Source organism: Rhagoletis zephyria, unplaced genomic scaffold, assembly GCF_001687245.7.
Source record: "Rhagoletis zephyria isolate East Lansing unplaced genomic scaffold, Rhagoletis_zephyria_1.1 Rzeph_scaffold_00223, whole genome shotgun sequence".
NCBI classification, from domain to species: domain Eukaryota; kingdom Metazoa; phylum Arthropoda; class Insecta; order Diptera; family Tephritidae; genus Rhagoletis; species Rhagoletis zephyria.
This window is the reverse complement of record NW_016157307.1, coordinates 257,561-280,598: the sequence shown is the minus strand read 5'-3', so window position 1 is coordinate 280,598 and position 23,038 is coordinate 257,561. Positions and strand designations below refer to the sequence as shown.

General features: G+C 35.9%; 1 protein-coding gene across 3 annotated transcripts; it reads right to left on the bottom strand.

Moving 5' to 3' along the window:
- Nucleotides 1-2,121: 2,121 nt before the first annotated feature.
- Nucleotides 2,122-18,090, bottom strand: Setx (probable helicase senataxin). 3 transcript variants are annotated; one of them, XM_017609431.1, is made up of 10 exons: nt 17,582-18,090; nt 15,945-17,513; nt 15,312-15,660; nt 14,010-15,255; nt 13,706-13,938; nt 12,752-13,649; nt 12,548-12,692; nt 11,941-12,392; nt 11,693-11,882; nt 2,122-2,549 (listed from the first exon to the last, which is right to left on the bottom strand). In XM_017609431.1, the coding sequence occupies exons 1-10, from the start codon at nt 17,780-17,782 to the stop codon at nt 2,349-2,351; spliced, it is 5,484 nt and encodes a 1,827-aa protein (XP_017464920.1). In that variant the 5' UTR covers nt 17,783-18,090; the 3' UTR covers nt 2,122-2,348. The 3 variants fall into 3 exon arrangements, with proteins under 3 accessions (XP_017464920.1, XP_017464922.1, XP_017464921.1); XM_017609433.1 differs by having other exon boundaries at nt 14,010-15,246; XM_017609432.1 differs by having other exon boundaries at nt 15,318-15,660; nt 17,582-18,089.
- Nucleotides 18,091-23,038: the final 4,948 nt, after the last annotated feature.

Genomic DNA, 23,038 nt, shown 5'->3' with positions numbered 1-23,038 from the left:
CTGCTCTCAATACTTTTGTTCCCGTTTGCGAACATTCTTGACATAACATTTTGTTCCCGTACAGAACTAAATCAAAACCGGAACGCGTTCTCGGTTACTGTTCATAATATACATTTTCATTTCAGTGACGATGCCGACCTATAATTTTACGATTTTCTTTTTAATTTTTTTCTTTAATCTTCCGACAACCAAAATTTCTACATTACGCCTTGGATTTAACTTTTCGAGTACGAAACTCAAGTCTGCGATGGATTCCATGATAGGGGTGATTAGAAGACAATACTAACAGATATAGTTTGGAAGATTTTAATTAACACTATTCTACTGTATTATACTTTTATGAAACTGAATTGTGTGTGCATTGTTTAAAGGTAAAAAAGAAGCGGATTTATAAAATAATCGGCCCTTAATTGTTAAACTTTATTCTTGTAAGACACAGTGGAAAATAAAGTCAGCTTATACAGAACGTACTTGATCTAATGGAAGCAAAAGATATTTATCAATAAAATTATAAGTATGTAAAAGAAATTGAATACCTGAGTATTGTGAAATAAATGTGTAAATTATGAAAAACCCCAGAAAATATATTTATTCTTTTGGCACTTAAAAATATACTTCACGAATTATTACATTTATACTCGCTTAAAAATAATCTTTGTTATACATTTGTGCTGCGTACACTATACACTTGGTATGTTCTTGAATCAGGATTTTGTTTTTTTAATTTGAACGCGTGCTTTTTAACAAGACCCCTGTATTGTCGTTTATTTATTTTAATATGAATTTCATTCTCTTATTTCATAAAAATTGTTTAGGTCCTACGATGACATGGAATTTTTCAGTATTGAAATTGTGTTATCCTATTTTTGGTTTGAGTACAAACACAGACGGATTCGTCAGGTTGTAGAAAAATTTCAAGTGAGCGAGCTTCAAATGACTTCAATAATAAACAAAACTAAATGAAAATCGAAAAACTCTATGTCAGCGCAGCTATGCTTACTTGCTGTCTCCACAGGCAAAAGTTTTTATCTTGATAATTTTATCAGGCAAAATTTTGCCCATGGAGACCGCATATTGCTCTTGGTAAGCAATAATTATCAGAGCTTTTATCTTAATAAATATTGCCAGCAATTTGGTACTTTGACAGCTACATTTTCATTTGCGCGATAGCTTCGTGGAGATAACATTATCGATATTTCAATATAAAAGCAAAAATTGAACTGTTTTCTATTAAAATTTGTGTTATTATTTGCTTGGGTGTGAAATAGCATATTTTTTAAACTTTTTAATTGATGAAATCCGGCAAAAATTGCCATCTTATAAATGCTTTTATCAAGATACAAAATGCCCACGCACAAATATTGCCGCTGATAAAATTTTTATCAGGCAATAAAAATGACAGTTGGTAGGCAAAAACTTTTGCCTGTGGAGACGGGCCGTTACCGTTAACAGTAGCAACAATGCTTCTGAGGCTATATGGGTATCACTTTGTATAGCAAGTTAATAGACTTTATAAAAACTAATTAATCCGTTACTAATAACTAAGTACTATGCTATGTATACAAAAGCAGTATGCTGATTGTTTGGCAGAGCTATAAAGTGTTATGATACACACATACAAATGTATTCGATTTTATAATAAATGAAAATGCTTATTTCCCAGCTAGCAAAATTGTCAGAAATCTGTTAGATATCCGTCAGACTCGTCGGCAAAAAAGTCAGAAATCCGTATGATTTTGGCCGATATCGGTCAGAGAAGCGTCAGAGAGGTTGACAGGAAGTTTAACCGTCACGACGTGGGAAATTCTGACTTAATTACCGACGATTCTGACCGGTATCTAACATGGAAAATAAGAATTATCAGACGTGTATGCCCGAAATCGGACATAATTCGATCAGACATATCGGATGAGGAAATAAATAAAATTCTCCAGACATTTCGCCCAGAAATCTGTACGAAACCTGTAAGACTTGTCTAAATAGTCAACTTTTTATTCCGACTTGTCTGATATCAGAAATTATCTGGCAAACGTGCTACCCGGGTTATTAGGAGCATTAATATGTTAAGCCTGTGTGTAATTTAATATATCACATTAAATTCAGTGAAAAATATGCTCTAACTATGACAAATGTGGAATTATTCCAGTCTATATTAAGATTCTACGTAACAAAACTTTCAAAGCTCTTTAACATTGTTTGTACATGCCTTATAATTTTATATATGTAAATTAAAGAAAAACGATTTCGCAAAGAAATATTCACTTGTAAATAGTGAATGGAGTACAGTAGAAAATAATATTTTACAGCCTTGAGTCGATTACATCCTCATCTGACTGAATTTCGTTTTCTCATTGGTTTAATGTAGGAACTACCGCTAGTAACTCCTTCCTTGTTGTTGCTGTCGCCGTATCTGCTGTTACTGTCGGTTTTGAAATCTTGATCTTTGGAATAACACTTCGGTGCATATCGTCCATACAATCGGCACTAAGTTCATGGTACAATTTGCGCTCGCGTGCCGAGGCTAACAGGCTACGCCAAGCCGGCACTGCCTAAAATGAGAAATTTAAAAGAATTAGGCAAATAATATTTTGCATAAAATGACTACAATATAATTGTTAATTTTCTTCAATTGCCCGAAATAATAGATAGAGGGCCTGTTCGAGACACGTAATAAAAGCGACAGCACTACCGTAATGATGAAAGTATGCAACACTATTGCAACTGCCCAACTGATAAAACATTACGTATGTAAGTGAAAGACACAGGAGATTTTCACATTTTTCTTGTTTTAAAGAACTGTCTGCATTTCTCATGACAAATCACAAAAATGTACCTTGGTCTTGCTGTAAATTTTCTGAAGAAATAAAAATACGAGCACTTTTATAAGCTTTAATTATTATTATTATTATTATGTCATCATATGTGTGTTATCAAATCTTGCAGTTAATTTTTAGCCAACTTCCGATGAACTAAAGAAATGAAACTTCAAACTTAGCCCAGAACTCGATAACAATGCAATATGAAGGATGAATTAATCAGCAAGAGTCAAGATATTTAAAAACCTGTATTTATAGTCCGATATAGTTCATATTTAGGATGCATATTACTTACATGAGAGGGAATACATACAAATTTTTTTCAAAACCAATAAATATTACTAAAAAAAATTTAATAACAATTTTTGCGTTTAAAGCTAAAGCTATTAAAATATACAACGCACATTTATCACCCCTATTCTGTAAATCTGCCATATTCGAATTTTGCTACGAATCGTAGAAATAGAATGCTGCAATCCGAATAGTATTTTGAAACTTTCGAAATTCGTAACAATGGCATGCCCAAAAACGAACAAGTAAGAAATTGAGAGCGTTTTTTGCGTAATCTTGTACGAAAACAATTCTGTGTCGGAGGCGAGATAAAAGATGTAAATCGATGTGTATTTGCAGGAAATATTAGTGGTGTTCATTTAAACAGATAAATTGCCTTTCGCATATACGTATATTTTTATCCCCTGCTTTATATAAACCAGTGATTCCCAAAGTGATCCAGGTGGACACTCAGGGGTCCACGGGAGACTCGTCGGGGTCTCCGTTGCCGGGAAAAAATATGGGGGTCCACGAGTTGTAAGAGGTGGTCGATAGTAAATAACCAAAATGGTTGCTTGATAGCCTCGTTATTTAACAATAATTTTTTTAGTGGTGTATAGTGCTCTTGACGCACTTTGTGTCTTCATACTTGAGGAATCCTTAAAGACCACCTGCAGACTAAAAGTAAACGGATGTTGGTATAACACTGAGTGTGGCGAGGCGGAAATTGCTGGTGGCAGAGATTTGAACACTTGTGTTTTTTCAATGCTACAGTCTCTTTTATTTTTAAACTATAATTGATGGAAATGTAAAATATGCGCAACCACTGTTTATTGGAACTTAGTTGCGTAAATAAGATATTTACATCAATCATAGTTTAGAAATAAATGATACAGATGCTTTGGCTTGATGCATTTCTGAGCGCACGCTCTATGACGTTGAGTTCCCCGACGCTGAATGCCGTTTTAATTCCAGCACTGAGCCTGGACTCACACATGTTCGAATCTTTACTGATGGCTTCACAACTGAGCCTGGTTCAGGAGCTGGGCTCTTCTTAAAATTAGTGGGAATAAGCTTCACTGTTCTCTGGGCAAAACTCATGTTGCCTTCAATATCAGAAGTTCGATCTAGTTTTTTGCTCTCATTGAGCAGATGGGACTGAAGACAATTTCTAGAACTGCTGACTGGTCACTTCAAACACCTGACTGTGATAAACGTAAATGACAACTCCATTTGCCCATCCTGCCTTGAAGAGGATGAGACGATGGAACACTTTTTGTGCTTCTTGCTTGCTTGGTTGTTTGTCGTCGATTTTTCTAGATTCGGTCTTTTCTTTATTGTCAGTTTCTGATTTTCAAGTTTGGCGTAAAACGTTTTGCGGTTTTGTTGTTTCTAGTTTTGTGTTTTTAAAATCTGTGATAAAATTTTTTAGCATCACTTTAAAACTCGGAGGGATAAAAATAAAAACTATTTTGCAAATACGTCACATGCAAAGTCATAAGTGATCGAACATATGTATGAGGACTTTATGGTGAACATAATAGGTTCTTTCCCGTACGCAACGCGGGATCGCGCGGGTACACAAAAAAAGCCCAGAAATCATACCCGTACTCAACAAAATGGGTAATAGAGAGCGAAAATTCGAACGTTTTGGATCGTAAGTGTCTTCTTCTTCCTGCCCGAAACAGCCCGGACTCCAGGTAAAAATGGATACAGTGTCAAAGTACATATCAGCTGCTTTGTGTTTACATGTTGCCTGCATTTACTTGGTGCTTTTAAGGAATAGTGAATGTATTTTTTTCAATCTCTATATACTTAAAATCAAATTTGTGAAACAAAAATTCAATTTCCAAGAGTTTGCAATTAAGTGACAAAAACAGAAACAACGCGAATAAGCTCTTTCTCAAATTCTGAGCACGAAATGTGGTTTTCTGCGTTCCCGTACTTGTGGATTATGTTTTATTTTTGAGAGCAAACTTTTCGCTTATTCTCTAATTACCGTATCCGGTCCGGATTGTTAGGGAAAGAACCTAATGTAAATAACGCTAGCGCTCGGAGAGCTCTGTTTTTTTAAACTTCCAAGCGTGAAATTATTTTAATAGATAGAACACAAGAAAATGTTTTATCTTTATTTTTGCCCCTCCGAATTTAGTTTTGGAACTCACCCGCGATGCAAATTTACATCGTCAGACTAATCTGTATAGTTTTTGACGAGCTTTGGGAATATGTTAGAAATGTGGCAGCAGGGGGTCCGCCGAAACCAATAAAGTTTTGAAAGGGGTCTACGAGAAAAAAGGTTCGGGAACCTCTGATATAAGCGAACAAAAAAGAATCTTTGTTGCCCCTTATCGAACCTTATTGCCGGATATTCCAGTTGAGTGCCCTCAAATCATAGTCCTTTATACATTTGCCGTGATCGTCATCAAAAGATGGCGGATATCATCCGAGGCATGTTTTTTTTTCATTGGGCTGGGTTTTAACCCAGTGCACGCGGGGTTTTACGCCCTCTCACTTTAGCTCGCTCAAAAACGGGTGTTTGGCCGTAAGCACAGGAATCACTTCTGACCAGTTCCAAGTTAAATGTACAGAATATAGTGGTCAAAGGCGAATATCTCAACTAAACCCTGATGTATTTAAATTCATAGCTCTACATACCTGTATAGCAAAACAAATAGCCGGACAAGACGATATTTAAAATAAAAAATGTAAAAAAATAAACTTTCATATTCCTTCGCAATTTTGTAAGATAAACTTACAATTTATACATCGTTGCTTTGCACCGAAATATCTTCTCTTAAATGCTATACATACATACACTTGTGATCAGCTAATTAAGCCAGCAACATTTTGATACATTTTTGACTATTTTTCTTTTGTTTATTTAATGTTTATTATTTTTCCGTATTTTTTATGCTGGTTCCATTTATGCTAAATATATTGATTTTTTGTTTTCTTTTGTCACACCGTGTCATAAATAAAAAATTCATTAAGGGCCGTTAACATTTTAAAGTACGCTTAAATCATAAGTTAAACTTAACTACAGAAAATTCTGTGTAATTCCACTACCTGTCTACGCCCTTGAGCGGGTAGAAGGTGGAGGAGCAGGAGGAGTTGGTTTGTTGCTCATGTGAGCGCGGTGAAGCCGAGGGGACCCCTTGCGTTCTTTTTTCACTTGCGGGTTGGAGGCCGTGGAAGCAAGGACTGTCGTATAACTTGAGCAACAAGGGACCAAATACCTTGTGGCTCACTCCCTATGTGACCTAAGGCCAGAACGAGTTCTTATGAGGCTCTTATCTGTGCAAATGTTGCACCCCCTGGTGCGGGGTTGGACTCAATGCAAGCCCGGAGCAGAAGGTTGTGGAACATGGATTTAAGGGGTCTGCCAAACTACATGGGTCGGGGAATACCCCTCCAGAGTTATTCTGGTGCGTAGGCTGTCGTGGGAAGTGATTTAATTATTCTTGGGTTCGGGGCTTGATCTCGAAAATCTACTGCCGACTGTCGACCACCACCCAAGCAGTTCGTTGCCCACTGTTTTACTCCCTGTGTTAGAGAGGAAGCCTCAATGTCCTTTAGCAGCGTGCAATGACAAACGGTGTCGAACGGCTTTCCCCAAATCCTGTCTTACCAGGAAAGGCTACAATATGATAATTCGCTATAGATGATAATTCACAATAGTTGATAAGTCAATTCTGCTGCAAAAATGCAACTTTTTTATTTCTAACCGCTTCTGTTCGGTGATACAAAAATTTTCTTAACCCAAAATAGTCACAGAAGTTGTTACAAGTCAATGAATACAAAAACTTTTCTTCTGTGTTGTGGAATTTGATTCGATTGGAGTTATTTTAGCTTGGAATGCGCGAACTCTTGTATTAAAATTTTTGCAAAATAAGCGCCTCAGGAAAATGAGTTGGAAAGGTCTCCTTGAAAATTTAAAAAACTAGACGTAGTAACTTTTCACTTTAAGCTAGAGACATATACATACACACATAAGTATTTGCGATAAATTTGTTTAGCTGGGATCCCAAAATTTTAAAATATCAATAAAAATATACTATTAGCCTACATTAATGTGTTAACAGCGGCTTCGAGCTGATCTAGAAAAATTTCGAGTGAATTCATAACCTAAACTACGAATTTCAACTAAATTATTATCCGGAAAATGGAGTATTCGATGACTATGATAGGGATGAATAAAAATGTAAGAAGATTAAGCATTTTAAATTGCATACTTCTAGGCGCATTATTTTAAAACTCAAAAAATGGTGGGAAATGCTGGATGCTATATAATTTAGACGTGTAGTGAATTTTATACTTCGACGCGGGTATCCGATTCGAAGGATCGAAACAAAATATTAAAGAAGAGCAAGTTGATGCGGATCGTTCCTCCACTGAAAAGATGGACATGGCTCTCCTCCACCACACACATAATCATATGCCACTTCTGATATGCCACTATTGTTATCTATATACATATATAATCCGCAAAGAATTTTTTTGTCCAGGACATAACATCTGCACCGTTAGCTCGATTTTCTCATAAACCTGATAAAAAATTGCATTCAAATTATTTTAATTAATTAATGCCATCAGATCCGCATCGTTTATTCGATTTTCAAAAATGAGGTATCAAATTAAAAGAATTGACCTTTGGATGTGCAGCAAGATCTTATTTTTACAAAAGGATATGCAACAAAAACAATTAAATTGGAATCATTTAATAAGCTAAATAAATTATTAGAATATTAGAACATGAGTGCTAAACGAAATAGTTTTAAGAAAACTTTAGTCTGAAAATATTTTTTATTAAGGTGGCACCTATTCGAAAAGTAATATCTCTCTTACTATCTGCATATGTTAAACGTGGTCCATATAGTGTTTTTTTTTAGTCCTGTCTTATTTCGACAGTGTCAGTTCCTTCCCGCTGGAAATCTTGACAGAAGTCGTATCATATCTCCGCGGAACGAAATGGTAGCTTTACGTTTGAACAACGTTAGGAAATAATGCAAACGAAATTTCTTTTCTAATGAAGCGCATTTTCATCTCCGGGATCGGGAAACCCGCACGTGATCGTGGAGAAGCCAATGCATCTTCAGAAAGTGAGAGTTTGGTGCAGATTTTGGAGCGATGGCATAAGTGGGCCACTTTTGAAAATGCTGCTGGAAACGCCATTTCGATTCACGGTGGGCGCATGATAAAAGATTTATTGTAGCCGGATGTGGAAGACCCGGACTTAGACAATTTTTTGTTTCAGCAGGATGGCGCGCCATGCAACACAACCCATGCCACAATAAAGCTTTGGTGCGGCAAATTAGGTAATCGTGTTATCAGCCGACTTGGTGATGTCAATTGGCCACCTCGGAGCTGCGTTAGACTTTTTTGTAGTGTGCGAAGAGTTCACGAACGATTTACGCCTTTAAGGTGAATATCCAGCAAGCCATTCATGAGATAGAGCCAGAAACCGTCACGAAGGTCTTGAAAAACTGGGTTAACAGGATATGCTACTGCTCATTTGTTTGAATTAAAAAAAATTCAAAAATGGTTTGTGGAATTAAATAACTGGGCCTGTAGATTAGCGTGGGCCGAAAATCCGCTTTTTTTAGAATTTGGATTGGTAATAGCAAAAGTATGGTTCATTGTACTCTAAAAACCATAATACAAAAAAAGAAGGTGCTTTCATTGTCACTTTTTCGTCGCCATATTAACAACCTGACAATTAAGGAGATTGTAACGATTTCGAGTTACTATACCCAATACCTAAAATCCTTCAAATTTTATTATTAATTTTTTTGTTTGTTTCAAAAAATTTTTTCTAATACCGAATTTCCACTAGGCATTGAAATGACAAAAAATGTATGCCATTTAAAATTATGCCAAGTGGAAATGAACTCAATGACTATTTTTTTAATGTAATGACTCGATTATTTTTTAATGCCCGACTTTATCATTTGTCATTTTTGCCATTTATTGCCTAGTGAAAACTCAGCAATAGAATCGAAATTTCAACTAGCAAATGGTGTTTTGTTGGGCACGGTTCGGTTATTTGTACAGCAATTTTGGGTTATTGTCTCCAAACGCGTAACCCGAATTAAAAAATTCTAACATACATGTGTGGTGAAACGATAAAACGTAAGTTCAAAATAATATCTCAAATGTTCGAACACAAAATTATTAATAAATTCGGTTTGAAATATGTTTTTCTTTATAAAAAATACTGTGGTCAGCGTAGCCGAAATTGGACTAATGATGGTTATTTTTTTTTAGCGCGGTTGAAGGCCTCAGCGAGGAAAGGTATTTTGCGCAAAAATCCTGTGGTTGGCTTTACCTGAGTTTTAATTTACTCGGTCAAAATTCTAATTTTATCCCATTTACCAATGTGTCCGAAGTCTGCAGAGCGGTAGCAGAGAGAAAGGGTGATTTTTTTTTTTTATTTGAACTGTTTTCTTTCTAATGGCCATTGCACCCTTTGTTTTTGAAAGAGAAGAGGGCTATTGCTCAATAAGTTGATACTTGTAGCTCTAGTTTGCGTACTAAATAGGGATGGAAAAATCGATTCCGATTCCACTCCGTAATCGTAGATTTTCTCGAAATAATTAATTTTGGTGAATCGATTATAAATTTTCTGAATCGCTCGAGAATCGATTCTTAGAACTCGATTCTCTTATTTATCATACATCTTTAGATACGCGTCATTTGTTAGAATTGTGAAATTTCTGTCATGACTAATATAAATATTAAGTAAGACTAATTGGCACATATTCATAGAGATGCAAGAAATGAGTTTATGAAAAAAAAAAACTATTTTAAGGAGCGTATTCAAATTTATTTCCTTTCCATATCAAACAGTACCGTGAATATGTTTCAATCGCACATTTTATAGCAAATGAAGCAAATTTATTATTAAAGCTCTTCTAAAAACAGTTTAAATTGACTCATTATAATAGCCATGAATGATGATAGATGATAGATTTAATAAAATAATTCGAATCTCGCCGTCGATTGATCGATTCCAAGAATCGCAAGGATTAAATAAAACTCGAGAATCGAGAATCGATTATTTTTCAAAAGTTTCCATCCCTAGTACTAACAATAAATCATCAATTTTGTTTTACACCCCTCCAATATTAAATACTAAAATATATTTATTTTTACCCAAAGAAACGACGATATTGTCAAAATATACTAGAAATTGATAGCACTCACTTCTCTGAAAGTCATGAAGCCCATGGATCCCACAGTAAATTCCACTTTCGACTTACTTAAAAGACATGTAGTTAAATGGCCAAAGACAATATGTCTGTCCGATATAGAAAACTGTAGTAGCCCTGGCTAGCTACATTGTGAAATAATCAAATAACACATATCATCATTCATCAGAGTTCAATGTGCTCAAAAAATAAAAATTATTACATACATTAATAAATATTTTTTTAAAATAAAATTGCAAGTACCTTCGAAAGTATAAGTCCTACATAATCTGGTATATTGGACCTTTTTTGAGTAGAATCGAAGTAATCTAAGTAACATTTTTTTTAGCACTAGAATTTTGATGGATTTTGGCGAGCCCAGTTATGCACACTTCGCGTTGCATGAGAGTTGTCACATAAAATCTGTTAAATGGGTTTTGCGTGTAAGCGGTTACCCAACGCATAGCACTTAACATGTAGAATTCTGTTGGATTTTGATTTTTATTGATTTTCGGACCACGCTACTGTAGATGCGCAACTAAATGATGTTTCCACGGCAAGTGATTCGATCTCCTATTCGTAATTCGCTCTCTCATTCGTGATTGGCGCCCCAATTACGAACCGAATCACGTAATTCGCCATACAAAATTTTGAGAGCGAATCACTTCATTCGTAGGTGATTCATTTGTCATCTAGGGGCGAGCGCCCACTCGTGGGCGTCACCATAATATTGTTATAATTTAGGAACTACTTGCTGTTTAAACCTCAAACTTTCCGAAAAACTTTCTTGGATATTCATCTATAAATCTGCATTAAAAAAAAGTTTTAATTTTATAACAAAACTTTTGCATTTGAAAAAACGTTGCCATTTTGTTTTTAATAAGTACTAAGAACCGTAGAAAAACTCAGGTTCTTAAGAATAGTATCAAGTGTATTGTGTAAAAATTTGAAACCAATCGATAATAAAATGTGTGAGATATAGCGAGTTTAAGTTAAAATTTCGCAAAAATTTGCCGCTGTGAAAAATCAGGTTATTTGGCATATTCGACATGAAGGCATCAGTAAAAAATTGGGTAAAATTAACGGAAATGTATTTCTGTGTAGGCTATCGATTACAATTCGTTTCAACCGATTACTTTGACCCAAACACTTTTTTAATTTCTAGAGTACTTTTTGGGGATAATCCGCACGCCTATATGTATATATGTTTCCACATATGGCCACCATTACAAAATATCCTTTCTGTAAGAGACGTTTTGGGAATGTATCTGGAATCAAACTATCGAAATATCCCTTAGGGCCTTTTGTAATGATTACGATGTTGAACATTAATATATGGATTCGTTTAGAGGAGCAATAATAAAAGCCAAAGCATCTTTGTAAGTAAAGTAAAATAAAAATTTCAACTATTTTGTTTACCTCCAAATTTTTGAAGTTTCCACACAGTATAAGGCACTTTTTCGGTCGAGTTAAAGCCACATTCAAGCGCTGATAGTTTGCCAGGAATCCAATGCCAGTGGTACGTGCATTTGAAATTATGATGACATCACATTCCATGCCTTGATAAGAGTCGATGGTATTTACCATTACATTCAAGAATCCATAATTACTATAAAACCAAAGGAGATACTTAAAATGTGATGGCTATTTGAGTACAAAAAACTCACCGCAACGCCTTTTCTAAGGCCCCTCGCTGCTGTGCATAGGGCGTTATCACACCATATGAGTTGTATTTCATAGGAATATAACCGTCCAACGTTTTAACCAGCCGAGCCACAAACTTAGCCTCTAGCTCGTTAGCAATTTGACCGCGATGACAGTTTTCATCTTGCGTATATGTCAAATTAAGTACTGAAAATGGCTTCAATGGTGTTTTGAACTGATGAGTTTTGGGATCATCGATTAGTTCGTTTTTGTAAAAGTACGAATTTGGCCATTTACAAATTTCAGGATGCATGCGGTATTGTGTTTGCAAGCTAAAAATTATATCATTGCTATCGGATAAGAATATTTTTTCTTCATCAGTTAATCCATTGGCTGCATTTTTGAGGTTGACCGATTCTATACAGCGCTGAATACGTGTGAAAAGTGAAGTTCCAAGACCGAAATCTGAAGCTTTCTATCAATAAATGAATTATGTATAGGGATTTCTTTTCAAGAGTATAAAACCAATGCAAGAAATTTTCCTGGGAAAATATTTTTGCATAATGAAAAATAAGAGCTCAAAAAATAGGAAGAATTTCAAAATCGCTTTCTTCTAGTTAAGAAACAAACCTTTGATAGCACCGTTGCGGGAAGTTGCTGCGTATCACCCACAAGCACCAATGTATTAATGCCAAATTTTAAAGGCATTAGAGTCCATGGTTCTGTACACTGTGTTGCCTCATCAATGATACAAACATCAAAATAATTCACATATCTGAAAAAAGTTACTTATATACATTTGATCAATCATAAATACTAAAACGAAAAACACACTGTGATAATTTCACGCAGCTAGACAACGTCGTGCACACGACATTAGCATTTTTCAGGTGCCAATTGTATAGACTACGCTCATCCTCTGGACGCAAAACTCCGTTCACTATATTCCGCATTAATTGGACTTGTCGTACTTTTGCAATCAACTCTTCTTCTTGCGCCGTTCCTTTCACATTTTTCTGTTTCATATGTTCGATATCAGCTTCGATTTGAATGATTTCATTCCGTAAGTACTCCTTTATGTCGATTTTATCATCAATTTGAAGATTTGTGCAAGCCACTTTAAGTTTCCTTATCTGATTACGTTCAATGATCTTTGGTAAAGTTGCATGTCGAACCTTGGGGCTGATGCGTTCCATCAAGCCAAAACGAATCAATCGAAACTGCACATCTGGCAACTTTTTTTGACCCATATTAAACAATTTTTCAGCTATAACGTCAACGGCTGCATTGCTTTGTGCACATATTAATACTTTCTGATCGAGGATGCGAATCTCGTTCCCATATAACAACTGGTGTACCAAATTTGCAATCACACAAGATTTACCCGTACCAGGCGGGCCTTGAATTAATGTTATGTTTGGTGTCGGCTCGATAGCTCGCCTATATGTACGGATCAATACCTCCTTTTGACGAGCATTTAAATCATCACAGCCGTTATATTGAATGTTGCATTGCGTAAACGGTTTGCGTTTGCATAACTGCATTGGGTCGAGTATCTGCGCGAGCAGTGGGGATTGCTCCAATTGGTATACCGCATTAAAGGCGCCAAATTCTACTCGTACAACATCTATCATTGGACGGACTTTAATTGGATTATTGGAGTTGGCACGCAGCTCTTCTAAAGACAAATCATTTGCAAGCACTTCATACACAATGGTAGTGTAATTAAACCCTAATTGAATGAATATTGTTAATAAGAAAATTAAAATGTATTTTCTTTGTCCATACCAAATCGCTTTGAAGACATATATGCGAATGTTGTAAACTTTCCCCATTCCAAAATTACGAGTTCACTTTTGGATTCAGAGCTGTTTGTGCCGGCACAGCGCCCTATTATTATGAAACGATCCAAATAAGGAGTTACTTGCTCGGCGGAGACAATAAACGTCTTACTTTTACATCGACTTTTTTCACGCTCAAGTACACTCATAAACTCCAATTTCATTAACGGTATAATTATGCTAAAAAAATAGAAACGCATTATGTCGTTAAGCCGACATAAATCAAAAAGTGGTTAGCTTAAATTACGTACCTCTTATAATGATTAAACGTAGTAAATTGATTTGGCATCGGCAATAAAATGTCACTTGCAGCGTCTACTTGCGCATTACGATTTACGAGCCATTCATTGCTCCAGCCCAATATTTGAGATATTATTTGTGCAGTCTTATCAACCATAGCGTACGCCATACGCACCATATGCGCACGATCTTGACAAGTTGGACTAGGCAATATATCTTTTCGATCAACTCGCTTATTGGCGCCGCTTACGCGTTCGATGTAGTATACAATTGGTGTCTCATTAAAGCGCACACGTTTCTTCAGTCGTTCCTTGTCGGCATCGCGTCGTATCACATTTGTTAGGCAGGAACGGTGACTAGCAAATCTTTGCAATAACTCTTGATTTTTTTTTGTTTCGGAAAAATTTTTTTGCATAGAAGCAAATGTAATTTTGTTAGTTTTACGCGCAGGTGCATTACAAGGCTTCGCTTCTGTTGGTAGACTTCCATTTCTGTTTTCTTCGGTCGAGGACGATCTCGATGTTTTCCTGTTACTACTACTAGATATACGGCGGGAAATAATTTTATCTAATTTGCTCATCTCCTGAGCAAATGCATCCACAGCTTTGGGTCGATTAGATTTAGGCGTTGTTACAGTAGCACTTGTTGAGCTCTCTTTGTGTGGCTTTGTCGATTCTGATGAACATCTCTTTATTTTAGGTATTCTGTACAGTTCAACATTCTTCTTACTGGCTTCGATATCCTCAGCTAGAAGAGCACCTCGATTCATTGTAGTGATTTTAACCTTGGCTTTTTTCTTTTCAACAACTTCAGTCTCAGATGCATGTTTGCGTTTTAGCAATTCTTTTGAAGTGTCTGCTGATTGCTTGTCAGCAAGTTCTTTTAAGCGCTCTTTGCGAGACTCCCTAATCAGACGTTTTTTCTCGATCTCCCTACGTCTCTCATCTACTGGCTTCCCAAGCCACTTCCTTTTTAGTTCATCCATATAACGTTCTTCTTTCAGTTGACCACTGAAGGCTGCGGCTTTTGTGCGAACCTCTTTTGTGGATGATGCAATTGAACGCGATTCTGCAGAAACTCCTCTGTGTTTTCCCTTATGCTTAGGTAAATTTGGGGCGTCGATTACAGATGGTGGGTGATGCAAGCGTTTTACTGGTTTGATCACCTCCTTTTTACTCACCTTTATCTTTTCTTTAGAAGTATCAGTTTTTTTGCTATCAGCGACCGTTGGCTTACTACTAGTGGACGCTTTTAGATCTAAAATGGAATTTTTTAGCTATTAATAAAGAATATTTTATAAAAGTTATGCATACCACAACCTTCAGGTTCATCGTTTAATTCACGAGTTGTCTTTATCTCCACTGGTGCTTCCTTGTAGTCCTCAATTGATTTAATTTTATCTTTTTGGTGTACAAGTTCTTTACTTCTATCGTATTCGTAACTGTCTTTTGACATTTCCTGCTCTAATGGTGACGACTTTGAATCGCTTTTAGTTTGGCCAGTTTTTTGAGCTAATGTCGCAATTACGTCATCCACAAGAGCCTCGTTGAAAAAATCATCAAGATCTTCGCTGGCACAATCTAAACCCTGATCCTCTTTGCCTTCGGCATTTTCGTCGTTATCATCTAAATTTTCTGCTTTATCATTTTGAAATTCGAAGACCTATAAACAGATGTTTTAAAACCCAACAAATAACATTACACTCGCAATTCAATTAAAGTTCAGACTTCAGCGATGAGAAACTGAAGTCAATCGTTATCATATAATACGAGTTAATTTTGCTATACGTTAGAAATCTGCCTTATTACGTACTATGATAGCCGGTTTTTAATTTCAGTTATTAAGGATACTAATTTTTTAGATGAACTTCAAATGAGTTTTCTGGTTAACAAAATTTTTTAATGAAGCAATTTAATATTACATGTATCTTCTGATAGTCTGCATACCTGTGACATATTCATCGTTTGTGATAGCAATTTAGAGCTCCAGTCAGATACCTTATGCTCGAACTCTTCATCATAATATTCATCGTCATCTTCTATTGTAATCCATACATCATTTCCTATCTCAGGATCTTTTAGTTTTTGTTCTACAGGAATCGCAGCTGAGTTCGTCTGTTCGTTATCAACTATCTCTTTTTTAATATGGGTGTCTATTAGGTTTTCTTGACTTTGTTTTCTAATCACATCATAGGGGTGGTCTTCATCAGCAAACTCAGCTTCATTATTATCAGCCATCATTTCGGACTTAATGTCGTTTAATAAAATTTGTGAAAACAACATATCATCATCCATATCGACGAACTCAGCCAATTCATCTGGAGCTTTTGCAGAATTTACCGTTGAAGGCTCAAGGTTACGATTATCTTCCGGAATATCTGCGTGCTCAATGATACAATTCCTTTGCTCATCGCCATTAGAGCTGTTAAGTGAATTATCAAAAACATTAGGACTTTTTTTTAAACTAGCATTTTGCATTAGCTCATTTTCCACAGCTATATTTTTTGTTTGATCGGCCTTTTCAGAATGTTTGTTGTATTCTGCTGCCGGCAATAGTTCACCGAACGTTTCTACATTGTGCGCAATATTAGGATCGTCATCCTCATTATCACTTAGCAAGTCAATACTATCTCCATCGTAAAGCATTTTATTCGTTTTCTTACCATTAAGTCTTGAATATAGCAAAGGATTTATTTCTTTGACACTCTCAAGAATGACATCATCAGTTCCTCCAAAGATTTCAACTACATTCTCCGTACATGAGCGTACGAATTCTCGCTTCACTTCTGGTAATATAGGTTCATGAACGGCAGCGTTGTTAGGTATATCTGGGGTGGCATTATTTGTTTTATGTATGCCAATCCGATTTGGAGGCTCTTCATTTGAATTGTTTTGTCCAGAAGGTTGCACATCCTTCATGGCTATAGAGTCTTCATAATCCTTGATATTGGAAGATTGTTTACACTCTTCTTTGATTGAGCGTACAACATCATCTTCATCGTCACTCAAAATAATTATTTGTCCAGAAAAAAGTGTCGGCAATTTTGATGAGAGTGAAGCTGGTTTAGCTTTAGATTCTGATATTTTATCATATTTTACTTCAGTCGTTGATTTGGTGCAGACCACTTCGTTGGTTGCAATTGATGATATTTGGTTAGTATCTGACGATCCAATGATATTATCTGACTTTAAATCTGAAGTTGTTACTGCAGTTGTATATTTTGTTGCCTGTTGATCTGATGTAGAAATCGCGGAAGATGTTGAAGGCAATTCAGGCGATTCCTGCTGTGCTTTTCTTTTATTACCAATTTGTATACTTTCGTCCTTAGTATTGTCTATTGCCTGAGCAATGGGCACGATTCCTGGCATAGGAGCATATATCAAGTTATATATTGGATGCTTTAGATTAGGTTCTGAATCATCGGTGACTCCAACTCCTATGCAATCATTTGCTTTTAAAACTATTTCTCCATTTTTTATTTTAATTCCATTCACAAACGTCCCATTTGCTGAATTCTAAAACAAAAACATAAAACCACAAGTTGTATTGTTATTTAGGCATCATGTTCTTCTTTATCACTTACCAGATCTTTCAGGACAATTCTCCCATCTTGGTCCACAGTAATTTCTGCATGTTTGCGTGAAACAAAACCAGAATCTATACATAGAGCCAATCCTGGCTGACGACCAACTTGCGTTACACCTATCAATAGTCTTAGGCGATCTCCAATCACCTTACGCTCCAATAACCAGGAGGAGAGGACACGATTGGCCATATCAGACATGGTGTACCACCTAAACTTTTATTATTATGGCATATGTTCAAGCAATACTCTCCTCAATTCTTTTTACTAAACCAATATTAAATTATCCTTTCTGTAATTAGTTAAATGGAAGAAAACAATTGTTTATTTACAAAAACTCCATCCCCAAACCGAAAACGAACTATATGAAATACAACCCCGTGGTGAAATCACCCCATGATGGAATTTTATACGACCATTTCACCATACAAAAGTTCTTCTTACACACAAAATATTCACAATAGAATATTAGGGGTCTTCAGCAAAAGTGATAAACTGTTGATAAACTTGATAAAATGGTAATTTATCATTTTTAAGGCCTGTATGCAGCTCTCAAGAAAAGCAAAAACTCCATATAAAATGACGTATAAGAAATGGCTAAGAAATTTTCTTGAGTCAAATTTCCTTACGGCAGTATGCTGTTCTTAAGAAATTTACTACGCTTTCTAGTACGGTTTTCTAAAGTTTTTTGTGAAAAAAGAGCACAAGCCAACCCAGGTTTGCAACAGAAATATATGCCCGTTCCATTATTTCTTGAGGAAAGAGTGAGGCAACAGGCTGTGAGGTATCAAAAATGTCAAAATTCCTTGGACACACACGCGGAATAATGGCAATTTTTTCTTGACCGTTTTCTTGAGAGCTGCATACAGAGCTTTATAAATGAATAGTCAAACTTTGTATGGAAATATATTTAACCAAAGTTAATTACTTAATCAAACGTTTTTGGTGGATAAACGTATGAATTTTAACAAAATTCAACCCTGACAGGCTGCCAGTTGGTCGCTTTTGCTACGAACACATAACAAGCAAATGAACTCAAGGGACGAGGTAAAAACGAAACGTAACCAAAGAACGTAGACAATAAGAAGGGACAACTCGTTATAATTGTAGCGAAAGTGCGCAATAGAGGCGTGTCTTCTCCTTTCATCCAATCAAAAAACGTACTAGGCCAAAAGAGAAGACACGCCCCTGTTGCTCACTTTCGCTACAATTCTAACGAGTTGTCCCTTCTTATAATTTAGGTTCTTTGACGTAACTAGCCATTTTGTGCAATTATTTACCAAGGTGCGTTCATGAAAGAATGCGGATATACAATGCCGGCGAACGGCGAACTCACCACTGCGAAATTCGCGCTGTCAAAATTAGAACGCCCGCAAGCAAGGCGAATTTATACAAGGTGGTGTTGATGGCGAATTTAGATTTTCGCCGCGGTACTTCCTAATGTCAAAATGATGTGTTTGTTGTAAAAAGGCGAATTCATACTACAACAAACACATCATTTTGACATTAAGAAGTATCGCTGTGAAAATCTAAATTCGCCATCAACATCACCTTGTATAAATTCGCCTTGCCGCAGGAATATGAAATTGAACACAACCAATGCGAAATGCGAAGTTCGCTCGGAGGCGTTTCGTGGTAATAGATTAATTTCCATCGCTCTACTGGGCGATGGCAGCTGTACGTTCCAAAGATGGCCGTATTACTTTTTTGCTTTCAAAGTTAAAAAAAAAAACAACATAAACATGAATTATTTTTGTTGTTTGGAAAATAAAGTTGTGGATTCGTTAAATCTGGCTTCAAACAAAATAATTTATAATATTTATCTTTGTCTTACATTTATATCATTACCTCATTTCTAAAAATGGTTTAGTTTTTTCTAACTATGGTCACTCAACCTATAAAGACGACCAAATGGTATCAGCTACCGCTTCAACTCTGTTAAAGTAAGCGTAATAGCTGGGCGAACGGCGAATGACAGCATCGCCCAATTCGGCAAAGTTTGCCGTTCGCCGGTATTGTATTTCAAGCAAAACTGAAAAATTTAAGCGATTTATCCCTTTACGACTTTAGATGAAGACCCCTATTATAAAGTGATGTTTATGCATGATAGGGCATTCGCACAAGCCGATTTTACGGGCAACAAATGTTGAACGCGAAATTGAATGAGAAGTTGAAAGTGAAAAAGTTGCCATCCCTATCCAGACGAGGCGATTTTCGATTCAACACGTATTGTTATTTACATTATGGAAAATGAATTTAAATCGCAAAATTTAATCAATTGGCGTTAATTTGGTAAGCCAAGTATTGGTAGCAGTGCTTTTAGCGAAGCTTAAAGATAAAATAAAAGTAACAAAGTAAAAAAAGTATGTATACAGAATGTAAACAAACACAGGGTTGCAAGGAAAAAAAGTTGAACGAGCTAAAAGTTGGCTGCCGACCAACTTTGTTGAAAGCGTTTAGTTGAAAGGCCGTTCGGACCAGGCGATTTTTGCTTTCAACTAAAAGTTGCCTGAAAAATCGCCTCGTGCGAAAGCCCTATGATGCAAATAATACAGATGCAATAATACAGGTGTTGGATGCTGGCAGCTTCTCGCTCTAATTCCGCCATATTGACTGCCTTAGGTTTTAGGTTTTTGCTGCATTTAAAATGCAACATTTAGCACTTTCGAACATATATTTTCGAAGAGCGTTCATGCTATCGCATTTAACAAATGTACATTTACGCTAGTTTGAAATCGTATGCTTTTGACAAACAGCCGTGTTCCAGTCGCTTATTCAGATCCGTATCTATTACGATCAATTCTCACGCAGAAGATAATGTGCAAAAAACCCTACTGAAAAGGAAAAAATAAATTTTATACCAAAAATTCAATACAAAAACTTGAATTGTTTTAACCATTACCGAACATTTGTTGGTGTATATACTCATTTGTCGGTGCTGTCAATTAAAATTTCCTTACCTAATTAGGAAACAAAACAAATAGAGTTGATGACAAATTGATCCAGTTTTCTATCAGCATCACATCGATGTTGAAATTGCCTAACTTTTTTTTTATCAAAATTGTAAAATAATAAATGAAATCTCGATCGGCGATACTGAAATGCAACTAGCCACTGTATACGTGAAAAAGCAATGTTTCCACCTTTTCTCATTAAACCATGTTCGAATTGTGGAAATTTTGGAAGATCACAGACTTGCTTTTATCATTTAGATTCTTAATGCAAAAATTGAGTTGCATAACTTGGTTGTCAAACACACTACAGCTGATCGTTTGACACATTTACCAGAATTTACCAGCAAAATATCTGCGGAATAAAACTGGCGAGTTCTGAGAGAGAGTGGACGTTATTTACTCTCTTTTTTGACCTCTCAGAAGTCAGAGAACCGTCCAGCGGCGCACAGCTAAATGGGGTCCGTCCACAATATGCATTGCGTAATTCATACAAATAAATGATTAAAACACCACTGACCCCTTTTAAAATTGTAATACTTATTGTAGGCAGTCTACTTATAATGCACATTGCGATTTACAAACGAAGACGTATTGTAATGAACGCCCGAAGAGTATTCTGTCACATCATACTTTCCGATTACAAACAAAACCAGTATGTAAAGGACGCTAACCACAAAGAGGCCATGCCTATGGCAAAGTAATCTGGGTTATAATCACGATTGAGAGAATACAAAGGTTGCGCCGATCTCGGACCGCTATTCCTCTCTTAACGAATTTGACAGAATCGTTGTTTGCATGACGTCACACTGGTGCAACTTGTTTACGTTTTCCTTGCAACATTTTTTCTTCTTCTTCCATTCTTGCTCACGTTTTGGCATTTCTCTCTCGCAATTGCACCAGTGTGACGTCACACAAAAGTTATTCTCAAAAATCCTCTCTGATCGGCGCAATCTTGTATTCTATCATTCTTGGGTTATAATCCATTCATTCCGATATACCGCCTTCGAAGTTTTGAAGGAGTATTCGATTACGTAATGTGCATTTGTGCCGCTGGGCCGAGTACGGGATCGATTTCCAGTAAAATGTGACTGACTATGCCTGACTAGTCCGGACTCGCACGGGATCGTAACTAATATAAAATTTGCAGAAAAGCTCAGGTGTACGTATGAGTATGAGTAACATTTTTTCCTGCTCATTTTTCATATAAAAAATCTTTGCGTATTTCCATTTGATTTTTTTTGTAACAGCACAAATGCAAAAATTTGGCACAGAACCTGTTATTTTTAATTTAATTTTTTTAATTTTCCTTTTGTTAAACTTTGAGTTTTTAAATTTTTTCATTGAAAAAAAAAATACTGGAATGATTAATTAATTTGTCAGAAACTATCAGTCCTATGGGAAAGTTATGTATATACGCATACTTGGGAGCCTATTAATCCGAGAAGTTAGAGGACATCTCAAAAGTAGATTTGAAATTTTTACTGAAATTCGGAAAAAGCGTTGGCATTCTGTGATGTCTTCTTTCACGCGTAAAAACGAGCTCCAACTGGTAACGCTAAAGACCTACCGGTGCGCTTAACGCCGGCGCCGGCCAAATTAACCTAACCTAACCTTAACCACAGAAAGATTAAAAAAATTTGTCATCAATCAGTTTGGCTTGTTAGATGTATCTACATATAACCGCACTAATAGAAAAATTAATTTAAACACATCAAAATTTGTTCTTACAAATTTATTTTTACATTATATCCAAGGTGTATTAAACAAGGTGTGATTGACAATAGATTTGTTCGTCGAGCAAAAAATTTGTACGAATTTGTACGAATTATCACGATTTTTGCCCAAATCGCGTTCGTGCAGACCAAAAAATTATCCAACACTCAAAAATTGTGAGAGCAAAGTGACAGTTCTCTTGGAGAGAAGTTGCAAATTCTTGCTGGAAAAAATTTTGCCAGCAAGAATTTGCAAACACGAAATACATGTGGTTGTGGTGCATGGTTGCATTTTTGTCTACAATAATTTGAATAAATTAGTTCGTTAAATTTAAAAATTTATAAACACGAGCGGTTTTTTTATGAAAAAAGGAAGCAAATAATTGTTGATATAATTAATTCCAATGATTTGAACTTAATTCGGCTGAAAAAAATGGTATTCGCAATCGGAATGCAATTTCAACCAGAGTTGATTTAAGAAACCCGATGAAGAAATTGAAATGTATGTTAAAGAAAGTCAGAACAACAAGAAATATACATGTATATCCTGTTTTTGGCCATCCGAAAGAATTTTAAAAATTCTATAAAAATTTTTTATGTTTGAAATGCAACCGTGGACGCCAGCTGGCAGCGAAACTTGCAAATTCCTGCAANCAGCTCTCTTTTAAGGTACTATAATGTCAAAAAGTATAAACAAACGAATTAACCCTTAGTGATGCATGTATCTTATCAGCACTGATACCCTAGACTTTTATTTCGATTATAGTTTTGTTTTACTTACATTACCTGGA